The following is a 14,725-nucleotide window of genomic DNA, read 5'->3' on the forward strand; positions in this document are numbered from 1 at the left end:
TGCCATTTCAAAAGAAGATTTACCAGAGTTTGGTGTGGTGGGCGAGCTGGTCTGGTTGTTTTGGACAGCAGCGGCTACGGCGTGAGCTGCCGTCACAGCTGTTTTGGCAGCGTAAAGGTTGGCTTCTTCTTGAAACTTCCCGATGTTTTTCTTGTACCTGATTCTCTTGTTGCCAAACCAGTTGGATACCTGGAAGGGGAGATGGGGGGTAAGAGGGGAGGGAGAGAGGGAAATGGAAAGCGGGGAGGAGAGAGGGAGAATAAAAAAGAGAGGAGGGAAAGAAGGAGAAGGAAAGGGTGAGAGGGAAATGGAAAGGGGAGGAGAGAGGGAGAATAAAAGAGAGAGGAAGGATGGAAGGAAGGAAGGAGGGAAAGAAGGAAGGAGAAGGAAAGGAGTGGAGAGAGGGATGGAGGGAGGAAGGAGAACGAAAGGGAGAGAGGGAAATGAAAAGGGGAGGAGAGAGGGAGAATAAAAAAGAGAAGAGAGAAGGAAGGAAGGAGAAGGAAAGGGAGAGGAGAGAGGGAGAATAAAAGAGACAGGAAGGAAGAATGAAAGGAAGGAAGAAGAAAGGGAGAGAGGGAGAATAAAAGAGACAGGAAAAAGGAAAGGAAGGAAGGAGAAGGAAAGGGGTGGAAGGAGAGAGGGAGGGAGGAAGGAAAGAAAGATGAAGAAAAGAAGAAGGGGAAGGGAAAAACAGATGAAAGGGGATAGGAAGAGAAGGAAAGGATGAAAAAGGAAGGGGAGGAGAGGAAAGGGAAGGGAAGGGAAAGAGAATATTGGGTTGAGTATGATTTCCCACAATGCACTCTGCAGCGGTATCTGACTCTAAGGGCTATTGCTATCCTCATGAACCTCTCTGAAGGTTTTCTGAAAGAGCCTTCAAAACAAGAGTTGAGAAAGGGGCATGAAACCCCATGGGAACATTTTTCCCTGGGGGAGAACACGAAGGCCGTTCTTATGTATCATCCGCAGATTGGAAAGCGTTTGGCTTGGAAAGCCACTCCCTTGACCAGGCCATCAGATGGCTACAAGCGAAACAAAGAGCATCCTCTGAGCATCTCTCATCGTCTTTAAGCAAGCAGGAAAACCCTTGCTACCATCCTCCTGGCCTCGGCTCTCCCTTAAATTAATGAAAACCCTCCAAGCTCCGAAGGCAATAAGCAAAGGTGCGTCCTTTGGCCCGCCAAATTCCCAGGACGACCCACTGAAGTATTACATATATTGCACTTAATATTACCTTGTCAGTCAGGAAGCAATAAAGCATTAATGAAAGCCGGCAAATAATTACTACGGACAATCCAATTATGGCTTTTATTAACAGTTTCATAATTGCAGAATCTCTATACGTCAAGCAGATTGTCTGTGGATATATAAGAAAACCGGGGCATTTATGCACACCTCTGGACCAATCCAACAATGGCCACCACTAATAAAGGCTTGTTTAATTCACAGTACAAAAATTTTAATATCCCCGCAGCCTAGGGAAGGCAGATTTGCCTGACATCAGAATTGTTTCCACCCTGCCAGTCCCCCCTAGTTCTTAATCTTTAATATCAAGGCAATTAAAATTAATGGCCACTCAGCCATAGCTACTGTGGGCAGTGTTGTCTTCCCCATCCATTGTTTGATGGGATTACCTAGAGGTTAAACTAACAAGCAAAGTTTAATTGGAAGCAATGAAAGGCGCAGTGGATCGTACATTATGTTTAACCTGCACAAGGCAGCGGAATATCAAAGTCAGGGCTGGCCTCCTCCCAGTTAAAAAAATAAAATAATAAAATAAAATAATAGAGTAAAATAAAATGAAATCATCCACCGTTTTCAATCCCAGCGTCTCCTTCTAAGCAAGTCTTGTTCCCTCAACTAAACTCAGAAGGCAATTGACAAGAGTTGAGAATGGACACCTTCCTGCTGTTCAAAAGGGGGGAGGGAAATAACAACCCCACCCAGTGTGCAATTTAGGTGAGTCAAGGGTCATCAAAGCTAACTCCAGCCTATCATCTGTTCTTCTTCTGAACTGTCTCTGAACACATCCAGGCGTTGGCTGAAAACAAAAGGATTTGAGAGCCTCGGGGTTTTTTTTTGGTTTTTAATACCACCGGTTTTCTCTTGAAAGAAAACAAATAAAATATTTATGGATTTTGGATGTCTGTACATGTGTGTTCCCGACTCTAGGGGGCGGTGCTCATCTCCGTTTCAAAGCCGAAGAGCCAGCGCTGTCCGAAGACGTCTCCCTGGTCTTGTGGCCGGCATGACTCAACGCCAAAGGCGCTTGGAACACCAAAGGTGGTTCCTATTTTTCTACTTGCATTTTTTACGTGTTTTCAAACTGCTAGGTTGCCAGAAGCTGGGACAAGCTCACTCCGTTACGCGGCGCTGGGGATTCGAACCTCCAAACTGCTGACTTTTTAGATCGAAAAGCCCAGCATCTTAGCCCCTGAGCTACCACATCCCTTTAGATCTAAAATGCCCCTAAATTTCACAAGATGTTTTTTTAAAACCTCCCGAAAACAAAAAAACCCGGACCTTCAATGTCTTTTAAAATGTCTCTTTTTCTCACAAGGCAAATCGCTTCGGGGGGGGGGGGGGTGTCTTGTCCTTTGCAAACGTTTTTCCAGGAACTTGGTGTCCTTTTGATGACAAAGAGCCGCCATTAAGCAAGACCAAGGCTTAACCGAATTGCCATGGCGAGCGGAAGAATCGCAGATGGCTTTCCGTGCCCTTCCAAGAAATATGAAGTCATGCAAAGCACAACAGGCCTGGCCCACGGCTTCCAGGAGCCAATAAAGAGGTCCAAATCGAATCAAGGGCCTCCCCTTGATGGACGCCCTGTTAAGACCCATCGGAGGAGGCATCACTCTCCAGAAACGGGATTTGCAAAGGAGTTCCTGGAACCCCACCGGAGCTGGGTCTCCTGACCCCTTTCCCTATGACCGTGACGGCAAACCAATGGCACTGGAGAGCCATTTCGCCTGGCACATGTGGTGTTAGCCGTTCCTCTTCCTTGCTGGGAACCAGTAGTTAATATTTCGTGGCGCGCCTGTCCCCTGGGCAACTCCTCTTCTTGATTGTTCCCTTGGTTGTGGCCTGCCAGTGGAGCTGGCAGCAGAGCCGGACAGCTCTGTGGGGAGGTTGGGGAGTGGGGAGGTTGGGGAGGAAGATGGGCCAGTCCTGGGGGCTGGGGAAAGCTCAGACGAGGGCTCTGCGTCGGAGGCAGAGAGGGAGATAGACAGCAATGAGGCAGAGGAACAGCTGGAGCCTGTTCCCAGTGTGTGCATGCGCAGAGCTGCCAGAAGACAGGAACAACTAAGAAAACTGGGTCGACTTGGGAGTAAAGCCACACCTTGGAGGTGATTGGCCCCTCCCAGAGGAAACAAAAGAGGAGCGAAGGGGGAGGGGGCTTTTGCAGGAAACAGTTCATTCCTTCCGTCGTATCAAGAGTGGGGAGTTCTGTTTGTGACTATAAGAGACTCTGTGCCGAGTTTTGCCCTGCTCTGCTTTTGGAAACTAGTTATCTGGCAGCTCTCCAAGCGAGATAAGGTTCGTGTTGATGAATATGGTATTGGACCTGGGTACTTGAGAGACCGCCTGCTGCCAATTACCTCCCATAGACCCGTTAGATCGCACAGGGTCGGCCTCCTCCGGGTTCCGTCTACCAGCCAATGCCATCTGGCTACCACCCGGGGGAGGGCCTTCTCTGTAGCAGCTCCGGCCCTTTGGAATGAACTCCCCGCGGAGATTCGGACCCTCACCTCTCTCCAGGCCTTCCGGAAAGCCGTCAAAACCTGGCTGTGCCAGCAGGCCTGGGGTTGATGAGCTCCCCTCCCCTCTCGACTTGTATGGCTGTATGACTCTTGGGTATTTTAATTATGTGTATTGTGTCTGTATCCCCTTTCCCCTTCTGAGTTGTTCGCCGCCCTGAGTCCCTCCCGGAGAAGGGTGGCATACAAATAAATTAAATCTTAAATCTCATATTCCTCTGAAAGACTCTTTGCCAAGCCTTGCGGACTGTGAAGGAAAGGAATCCACAGTCGTGTAAATAAAAGTGGTTTTGCCGGGACCAAGACTCCGCTTCTTGCTCTTTAAGGAAGCCTGGATCAGAATATTCCCTTCGGGATTTAGTGCCGTGCATGTGTGCTCGTGAGCCGAAAAGGTTCACCATCGCTACCCTATGAAGAGGAGCTTGTGCTGAGTGACAAGGCCTGCAGCTGTCCTACAGCTCAGGGCCCCTTAGCCTTTTCTCCAGCCAGGTGTAGGAGCCCCTTCAGACAAGGCAGAAAGAAACGCAAAGCAGACTCCAATTCCCCCATTGGCAAAGTATGCTGGGCTCTCTTGGTTTCTCGGCAATGACCAAGCTTTTGTCTCCTTCACGCATGTTAGAAGTTTTATTTTTTGGGTGGGGGGGGAAGAGAAAGGAGTAGGGGGGGGGACGAATAGATACATCTATGTGGTGCCCCATTTTTCATTTAAACAAACTATCTGCGTTCCAAAGCCCAACCGACATCACTCTGCTCCCAGTCGCTGAAAGCCAATTAATTAATTGGGCTTAACTGTGTATTACATTTCAAAACAATACCCTCGCACTGATTCATCACGTTAATTGCAATGCTAAATTTTCAAAAAGGCAATAAATTATTGTTAAATCGAAACGACGCACAACTTTGGGGAGAAGGACACAAAAGCATTCTTGTTTGATCTTGGATGGGAAGGATATCTCTATCTATCTATCTATTTCTTTCTTTCTTTCTTTCTATCTATCTATCATCTATCTATCTATCTATCTATCTATCTATCTATCTATCTTTATCTATCCATCCATCTCTATCTCTATCTATCTATCTATCTATCTATCTATCTATTTATCTATCTATCTATCTATCTCCATCCATCCACCCATATCTATCATCTATCTATCTATCTATCTATCTATCTATCTATCTATCTATCCATCTATCTCCATCCATCCACCCATATCTATCTATCTATCTATCTATCTATCTATCTATCTATCTATCTATACATCCATCCAACCATCCATCCATCCATCCATCCATCCATCTATCTCCATCCATCCACCCACCCACCCATCCCTATTTATTATCTATCTATCTATCTATCTATCTATCTATCTATCTATCTATCTATCTATATCCATCCATCCATCCATCCATCCATCCATCCACCCACCCATATTCATCCATCCATCCATCTCCATCCATCCACCCATCCCTATCTATCTATCTATCTATCTATCTATCTATCTATCTATCTATCTATCTATCTATCTATCTCCAATCTCCATCCATCCATCCATCCATCCACCCACCCACCCATATTCATCCATCCATCCATCCCTCCATCCATCCACCCATCTCTATCTATCTATCTATCTATCTATCTATCTATCTATCTATCTATCTATCTATCTATCTATCTATCTTCTATCTATCTATCTATCTATCTATCTATCTATCTATCTATCTATCTATCTATCTATCTATCCATCCATCCATCCATCCATCCATCCATCCATCCATCCATCCATCCATCCATCCCTTAAAATGCTTTCTAGGTTTGATTCTTTCAATGTTAAAAGCTGGCCTGTGGGTCTGCCAAGCTACCTCTTGATCAAAATGCACGATTAATTAATAAATGTTTTCACTCCCTCTGTTTTTGTTTTTTTTAATTACCTCTGTCCTCGTTATTACTGCACAAAAAGAGATCTTTTTTTTATCTGAGCTTCACTGATCCTTCAAGGTAAAAACAAAGGTAAAAGGTTCCCCTCGCACATGTGTGCTAGCCGTTCCCAGCTCTAGGGGGCAGTGCTCATCTCTGTTCCAAAGCCGAAGAGCCAGCGCTGTCCGAAGACATCTCCGTGGTCATGTGGCCGGCATGACTCAATGCCAAAGGCGCACGGAATGCTGTTACCTCCCCACCAAAGGTGGTCCCTATTTTTCTACTTGGTAGTAGTAGGTGAAAAGAGGGTCAAAAGAAAATAAGATCCTGTCTTATTTTTGGAAAAAAACACGGTAATAATCTCGATCAGCGAGTAAGACCTTCTTCCTACCGAGGTGCAGTACGTCCGTAGCAGATGTCAGCACCAGAAAAATCCGAAGCTAGCGGGAATATCAAAATCAGAGACAAAGAGCAGATAAGATGGACTCTTATTTTGGCTGCCCCTTCTCCGGGTGGGGAGTGGAGGGGGAGAATCTGTCTGCTCACAAATAAGATTCTGATCTTGGTGGGGTGTTGAGATCATTCTTTCTGGGTTTCTCTCCTTCTGCCGTGTACAGATTTCCATGACCGTACGAGGAAGACGGGCAAGTCGCCGGAAAATCCCGTCATTCTCTCCTGCTCGCTTTCTCTCTAGCCACAAAGGAACAATGCTGGACAGGGTTCAAGTAGGCCATAGAGAATTCCTTCCTTCCTAGCACATAATTAGGCGATCCACATGAGTAGGCCTCCTTTACTAAGGCCAATCATATCATATGTGAGGCTGGCTTTTAAATTCTAATTAGCCGCTCTCTGGGCATGTCCCCCCACCCCCTCCAATCAGCCAGAAGGCCCGAGAAAGCTTTCGCCGCACAAACATGGGAATCTACCCGTCCTGGAGCCGCTTAGCTTGTCCAAGGGATACAACTCCCCACTGCAAGTTGGACAAAGGGTTCAGGAGCCAGCGCTGTCTGAAGACGTCTCCGTGGTCATGTGGCTGGCATGACTCAACAGCCGAAGGCGCACAAAATGCTGTTTCCTTCCCACCAAAGGGGGTTCCTATTTTTCTACTTGCATTTTTTTTAACATGCTTTCGAATTGCTAGTTTGGCAGAAGCTGGGACAAGTCACGGGAGCTCGCTCCATTATGCGGCGCTAGGGATTCGAACCTTTCTGAACAACAAGCTCAGTGTCTTAGTCACTGAGCCACAGTGTCCCTTAGAACAACATAGGAAGGGCAATTTTAATTTCAGAAATGGCAATGGTTCTCACAAGGGGAACCTACCTGTCACCAAAAGTCTCCTCCCTCCCGCCCCTTTCTCTCACACACACGAAGGAGTCAGGTTTTACCTGTGATACTGTGATGCTGCATTTCTTTGCCAGCTCTTCTTTGGCTTCTTCGCTGGGGTAGGGATTGCTGAGGTGCGAGTAAAAATACTCATTCAGGATTTCTGTGGCTTGTTTACTGAAGTTGCGCCTTTTTCGCCTAAGAGCAGAGCAAAGGAGGGGAGAGGGAAGGGGAGAGGGAGAGAAGGAGGGGGAAAGAGGGGCAGAGGGAGGGGGAGAAGGAGAGGAAGAGCGGAATAGGGAAGGGCAGAGAGGGGGAGATGGGTAGAAGGAAAAGGAGAGGGGGAAAAGGCAAAGGAGTGGGAGGGAGAGACAGAGACAGAGAGAGACAGAGAGATAGACAGAGAAAGAGAGAAAGAGATAGAGAGAGAAAGAGATAGAGAGAGAAAGAGAGATGAAGAGAAAGAGAGACAGAGTAAGACAGAGAAAGAGATAGATAAAAAGATAGAGATAGAGAGGGAGGGAGGGAGAGAGAGACAGACAGGCAGAGAGAGACAGAGAGAGAGAGAGAGAGACAAAGAGAGAGAGAAAGAGATAGAGAGAGAAAGAGAGACGAAGAGAGACAGAGAGACAGAGAGAGAGGGGGAGGGGGAGGGAGAGGGAGGGAGAGAGAGAGAGAGAGAGAGAGAGAGAGAGAGAGAGAGAGAGAGAGAGAGAAAGAGAGAGAGAAATCCCACAGGTGAGACAATGACATCTCCTGGACCAGGCATCTCCAAACTTGGCAACTTGTAGACTTGTAGACTTCAATTCTCAAAATTCCTCAGCCAGCCAATTTTAAGTAGAAATGGTTAAGTATTTACATTTAGATAATTTTTTTTTTAAAAAATAACCCGATTGGCAATCTTAACAGGGTGAGGTGGCTAGTAAAACTCAGGCTCTTTCCTGCTGGCTGGAGAATTTTGGCAGTCGAAGTCCACAAGTCTTAAAAGTTGCCAAGTTTGGAGTGCTTTCTTCTACAAGCTCCATCATGTCCTACCATCATGGCAGAAGACCTTGGGAAACAAGGATTTTCAGGCCTGCCGTGATGATAGAACAAACGAGCTTCTCAAAACTTTGCTTCGACCCTCCCTGATCCACTGCAAGCCCCCTAAGAGATCTACCGCATCGACCCACCTGGCATCAAGGAAGCGGGACCTCAAGATCATGACTGCCTCACAGGTGCTTTGCTTGAGCTGCATCTGGATGGAGCTGAATTTCCGGTGGATGATCCCAACCATCCTCTCGATCTCTTTGGGGGAAATGGGCCGTGTTCGGCTCTGCTCTCGCAGGAGGTTCATCACGTGCGTGGTGAATTCATTGCACGCCTGCAGAGAGGGAGAGGGGAGTGAAGGAGAGAATGAGGAGGGATGCTTTGGGCAAACCCACAACGTCAGAGGCGGTATTCAGCTGGTTCTGACAGGTTCCGGAGAATTGGTAGCGGAAATTTTAAGTAGTTTGGAGAACTGGCAAATAGGCTGGCCGCGCCCCCACTGCCTCCCAGCTGATCTTCTTTTGTTGCCCTGAACAGGAGAACGGAGCTGGAAATCAGATTAGTGGGGTGGGAAGGGAACGGGGATTTTGCTGTATCCTTCCACTGCCAGGCCCACAAAGTCACGCCCACAGAACCAGTAGTAAAAAATGTTGAATCCCACCACTGCACAACATGTTTACTCCAAGCGCAGAAAACATGTCCTCCAATGATCTGCAGTGCATCCCAAGGCAACCATGATTATGGGATTTGAGGCTAAAACATATGATGAACAGTTGCAGGAACTGGGCATGGCTAGTCTAGTGAAGAGAAGGACCAGGGGAGACAGGAGAGCATTCTTCCAATATTTGAGGGGCTGCCACAGAGAGGAGGAGCTCAAGCTATTTTCCAAAGCACTCGAAGGCCAAACAAGGGATAATGGATGGAAATCATTATCCGGGAGATGAAGCGCCAAAAGAGACGCCTAGAGCGCCGCTGGAGGGCCAGTAACTCTGAGTCAGACCGAGCACTGATGAGAGCCTATATCAGAGCCTATCTTGTGGCAATATGGGCGGCGAAATGTGCGCATTTTGCCTCTCTTATTGCATCCGCTGAATCGCGCCCAGCCGCCTTGTTTAGAATAACCCGCTCCCTCTTGAAAGGATGACCCTTTACAAGGTAGAGCGGAGGAATTTGTTCAGTTTCCAACGGATAAAGTCGCTCGGATTCGGACAGACCTGGACTCCAATTGCACAGTACCAGCCGAGGTACCGGGGGAAGGTCTTGAGCGGAGCTTATGGAGCGAGTTTCAACTTGTCGCTCCTGAGGAAGTGGACAAGGCCATGGGAGCGGTGAGTGCCTCCACCTGTATACTGGACCCATGCCCCTCCTGGCTGGTCTCAACCAGCAGGGAGGTGATACGCGGCTGGATCCGGACGATAGTTGACACCTCTCTCCGGAGGGATCCTTCCCGCTCCTCCTAAAGGAAGCGGTGGTGAAACCCCTCCTGAAGAAATCTTCTCTGGATCCAGCCATTTTGAGCAACTATCGTCCAGTCTCCAACCTCCCCTTTGTGGGGAAGGTTGTTGAGAAAGTGGTGGCCTTTCAACTCCGACGGTCCTTGGATGAAACCGATTATCTGGATCCCTTTCAGTCCGGTTTCAGGTCTGGTTACAGCACGGAAACTGCTTTGGTCGCGCTGATCGATGATCTCTGGCGAGCCAGGGATAGGGGTCACTTCTCTATCCTAGTGCTCCTTGACCTCTCAGCGGCCTTCGATACCATCGACCATGGTATCCTTCTGCGACGACTGTGGGAGGTGGGAGTGGGAGGCACCGTCCTTCGGTGGTTCTCCTCCTACCTCTCGGACAGGTCGCAGTCGGTGTTGGTCGGAGGGCAGAGGTCGACCCCTAGGGCCCTCAATTATGGGGTGCCGCAGGGTTCGGTCCTGTCCCCCCTCCTATTTAACATCTACATGAAGCCGCTGGGTGAGATCATACGCCAGCACGGGATCAAATACCATCAATACGCGGACGATACACAATTGTATCTGTCCGCCCCGTGCCAACTCAGTGAAGCGGTAGAAGTGATGTGCCAGTGCCTGGAGGCTGTCAGGGTCTGGATGGGGACGAACAAGCTTGCACTCAATGCCGACAAGCCCGAGTGGCTATTGATGCTCCCTCCCAAAGATTGGCGAACCTTTCCATCTCTCAGTCTGGGGGGTGAAATTATACGCCCCTCAGAGAGGGTTTGCAATTTGGGAGTCCTCCTTGATCCACAGCTGACTCTAGAACACCATTTGTCGGCTGTGACCAGGGGGGGCTTTGCCCAGGTTCGCCTGGTACACCAATTGCGACCCTACCTGGACCGGGAGGCACTTCGGATAGTCACTCACGCCCTCGTGACCTCAAGACTGGATTACTGTAACGCGCTCTACATGGGGCTGCCCTTGAAGAGTGTTTGAAGACTTGTTAGTCCAGAATGCAGCCGCGCGAGCGATTGTGGGTGCACCTAGGTACACCCACGTCACACCTATCCTCCGCGAGCTGCACTGGCTGCCTATTGGTCTCCGGACACGCTTCAAGGTGCTAGTCGTTACTTTTAAAGCCCTACATGGTATCGGACCTGGGTACTTGAGAGACCGCCTCCTGCCGGTCACCTCCCAACGACCTATTAGATCCCACAGATTAGGCCTCCTCCGAATTCCATCTGCCAGCCAATGTCAGCTGGCAACTCCTCTTCGGGGGAGGGCCTTCTCTGTGGCTGCTCCGGCCCTCTGGAACGATCTCCCCGTGGAGATCCGGACCCTTACTACCCTCCTGGCCTTCCGCAAAGGAGTTAAGACCTGGCTGTTCCGGCAGGCCTGGGGCTGTTGAATCATCCAGCCCCATTCGAGGTATGGCTGTTGCAGAATTTTAAACTGTTGTTTTATTTTTATTTTTTGTATCCCCTCCCTTTTTATTGTGAGCCGCCCTGAGTCTCTCGGGAGTAGGGCGGCATACAAACTCAATAAATACAAATACAAATTCAACCTGGAAATAAGGAGGAATCTTTCTGACAGGGAGAACAATCAACCCATGGAACAGAAGTTCCCTTCGGAAGTTGTGGGATCTTCAGCACTTGAACATTTCAAGAAGAGATCGGACTGCCATTTGTCAGAAATGGTGTAGGGTATCCTGCTTGTAGTAGGAGGGGGGTTGGACTAGATGACCTGCTAGGTCCCTTCCAACTGTGTTAATCTGTTACCTGTGTTTAGGTTCACACAATGTTCTGCTTCACAGGTCCTGCTAATGTCAACTCTGAAGCTGACCTGACCGAAGCCGTTTTGAAGCTTTTGAAGGGTTGCCACACTGGAGCTGAGGGCTAAGGAGGGGGGGAGGGGATAGAAATAGCTGAGGTTTTGTAGTTTAAAAAAAATACTTTTTCCTAGGAACCAAGCCGGAGAGATTACCAGGATAATCAGAGGGCATCTTGATTGGACTATGTGATCGATCGTTTGGGGGAAGAAAACTTTCATTTTTTAATTGTGTGAAACCCGCAGGGACATTCAGAATCGGTTTTCACCAGCTTGTGCCAATATGATCTGTCCCAGGGGTTGGCTTAAACACTCAAAGAGCCACAAAGGTCCTAACCGGAAGCCCCCCGTTCAATTGTGAAGCCAACTGGAAGTTCCGTTTCCCCACCATAGAGTCTCCTCCTAGTGCGGCGTCCTTTTTCCTCTGCCGACTGGAAGTCCAATTCCCCCACCATAGAGTCTCCTCCTTGTGCGTCCTTTTTCCTCTGCCAACCAGAAGTCAAATTTCCCCACCATAGAGTCTCCTCCTTGTGTGTCCTTTTTCCTCTGCCGACCGGAAGTCTAATTCCCCCACCATAGAGTCTCTTCCTTGTGCGTCCTTTTTCCTCTGCCGACCGGAAGTCCAATTCCCCCACCATAGAGTCTCCTCCCAGCGCAGCATCCTTTTTCCTCTACCTGTCCTAACCAAAAGCCCTATCAATTGTGTCGCCAACTGGTAACAGGAAGCCACAGCAGAGGGATGAGAGAGCCACATGCAGCTCCGGAGCCACAGGTTGCTGACCTCTGATCTATCCAATAAAACTATTCTTTGAGGAATCTACCTGCCTCGGAGTTCTGTTTGCTACGGGTGTATTACTTGGAAGCCTAACAGCTAAAATAGCCCCAAGAACTAATCCCTAGTTTCCAGCAGAAACCCACAAAATGGGGTCACTTGACAAATGTCTTGCTTAGCGACATAAACGTTGGGCTCAACCGTGGTCGTATGTCGAGGACGAATCCTGATGAGCAGTTTGGCAGCAGTCTTCCTCCTTTCCGCGGGATTTCAAAAAGCTGGCCTCTACAGCCGTCCCTTCATCCGTGATTAATCTGAACGGTTCGTTTATGGAGTGTGCACTTAGCTCATTACTCTAAGTAAAATTCGTTAAGTATTTACATTTAGATAATTAAAAAACCAGGGGAAATCTTCACACGGTGGCTACTAAAACCAGGGCTTTCTCCCTCGGAAGCAATAAAAAGGGACTTTTAAATTCCCGTCTCATCCCAGAGACAATACCCCAGAATAACAGAGTTGGGAGGGACCTTGGAGGTCTTCTAGTCCAACCTCCTGCTCAAGCAGGAAACCCTGCACCATTTCAGACAAATGGCTGTTCAACCTTTTCTTAAAAACCTGCAGTGATGGAGCGCCCACAATTTCTGGAGGCAAGTAGTTCCACCGGTTTATTGCTCTCACTGTTGGGAATAACAGACTAACGGAAGGGACCTTGGAGGTCTTCTAGTCCAACCCCCTGTTCAAGCAGGAAACCTATCCCATTCCAGACAAATGGTTGTCCAATCACTTCTTTAAAACCTCCAGAGATGGAGCACTCACAACTTCTGGAGGCACGTTTCCCCCCTGATTGATTCTTCTCACTGTCAGGAAATTCCTCCTTAATCCCAGGTTGCTCCTCTCCTTGGTTAGTTTCCATCTGTTGCGTCTTCTCCTGCCTTTGGAGAACAGGTTGACCGTCCTCTTCTTTGTGGCAGGGTTACAGTTAGGATAAATGTCACCTCCCCACCCCTGCTGTGGGATTGCTCCCCGAGAATTATTTGCAAGGATGCGCAGAAAACGAGCAGAAATGGACAGCAGGTTTACCTAAAATCGGAGATGGGCCTGCGATGCTTGAAGGCAGCTGGAAGTCACCGGATAACTATTTCCCTGCTGTAGTTTTAGCATGATAAATTGTTTTGTTTCCTTCTGCCTTGAAAAAAAAATAATAACAACCCTTCCTTCCCCTCCACTCCTCCCTTAAAACTTGTCCAGCAGGCTCCTAGTTTGGGGGGGAGGTGTCCCCTTCCTTGCTTTCCCCCACCCTCCAAAAAACACCCCAAATTACAGAAAGGGGGCATTGGGGCATTCTGTAGCTCCCCAGTTATCCTGGGAGTTTCGAGATGCTTACAAATACTTTTTGCCCAGAGCGGGGAAAGCAAAAAAAAAAAAAAAAAGTATTTCAATGTAATTATAGAAGATAGCTTTCAATATGTCATCTCTATTATAGCGGTTGTAAATTACGAAGGGGGGGGATTTTTTTTTCTCCCGGCGCTAGGGAAAAGGATGGCAAGACACACTTTCCTGAAAGATTTGCTTCCTTCGCCCTCCCCCCCCCCCCGGTCCCCATTCCCCGCTGCTTTAAAATGCACCCCCTGTAAGTGGCAACAAATGTCAAAATCAAACTCCAGGCAGGGGGCAGGGGGTTGGGGAGGGGAGGCTGAAGCCACAATAAAGGCAGCGCCAGGCCTTTGCTCCCGGGTTCAAAGGAAGAGAGAAAGCAGCAAGACATCAGAGCCGCTTCCTTCTTGGGGGGGATAGAATTGGAGCTGACCCAGATATCTGGGAAAAGTCCGGTAACGTTCTCTGCCTGCGACTATGTAGGTCATGCAGGAGGCAGGGAGGAATTGTGGTTGGTCACATTGTTCAGTCTGGAGTTGGCATTTTGTTTCTATCGGCCTATCTTCCCAAGTACCTGGGATAGGCAAATAGCAATAGATTTATATACCACTTTTCAGGGCTTTAAAGCCCTCTCTAAGCGGCTTACAGAGTCAGCCTGTTGTCCCCCCCCCCAAAAAAAAACAGTCTGGGTCCTCATTTTACCCACCTCGGAAGCATGGAAGGCTGAGTCAACCTTGAGCCGATCAGGATCGAACTCCAGGCTGTGGGGCAGAGTCAGCCTGCAATCCTGCATTCTAACCACTGCAATACCACGGAAGGAAAGAAGGAAGGAAGGAAGGAAGGAAGGAAGGAAGGAGGGAGGGAGGGAGGGAGGGAAGCAAGCAAGCAAGCAAGCAATAGCACTTAGATTTATATACCGCTTCACAGTGCTTTACAGCGGTTTTCAGAGTCAGCCTATTGTCTCCCAACAATCTGGGTCTTCGTTTTACCCACCTCAGAAGGACGGAAGGCTGAGTCAACCTTGAGCCCGGTGAGATTTGAACTGCCAAACAGCAGGCAGCCAGCAGGCAGGCAGAAGTAGCCTGCAGTACTGCACTCTAACCACTGTGCCTCATTAGGTTTTTGGAGGCTGACTTCAATCAAGAGAACCACTACCAATGTAAGATAAAGATTCCCCTCACATATACATGCTAGTTGTTCCCGACTCTAGGGGGCGGTGCTCATCTCCGTTTCAAAGCTGAAGAGCCAGCACTGTCCGAAGACGTCTCCGTGGTCATGTG

At 48.5% G+C, this 14,725-nt stretch overlaps 1 protein-coding gene across 1 annotated transcript in view; it reads right to left on the reverse strand.

Annotated features, from left to right (window-relative positions):
- LOC116523352 (pre-B-cell leukemia transcription factor 3) overlaps positions 1–8,360 on the reverse strand; it is a 22,034-nt gene extending 13,674 nt beyond the window's left edge. Inside the window, exons 1-3 of the mRNA XM_032238450.1 lie at positions 8,172–8,360; positions 7,062–7,197; positions 24–189 (exon numbers count right to left, since the gene is read on the reverse strand). Of these exons, the coding sequence (XP_032094341.1) occupies positions 24–189; positions 7,062–7,197; positions 8,172–8,335 (466 nt within the window). The 5' untranslated portion in view covers positions 8,336–8,360. The remainder of the gene's footprint in view (positions 1–23; positions 190–7,061; positions 7,198–8,171) is intronic.
- Between the last annotated feature and the right edge of the window lie 6,365 nt (positions 8,361–14,725).

Source organism: Thamnophis elegans, unplaced genomic scaffold (assembly GCF_009769535.1).
Source record: "Thamnophis elegans isolate rThaEle1 unplaced genomic scaffold, rThaEle1.pri scaffold_193_arrow_ctg1, whole genome shotgun sequence".
In the NCBI taxonomy this organism is placed as follows: domain Eukaryota; kingdom Metazoa; phylum Chordata; class Lepidosauria; order Squamata; family Colubridae; genus Thamnophis; species Thamnophis elegans.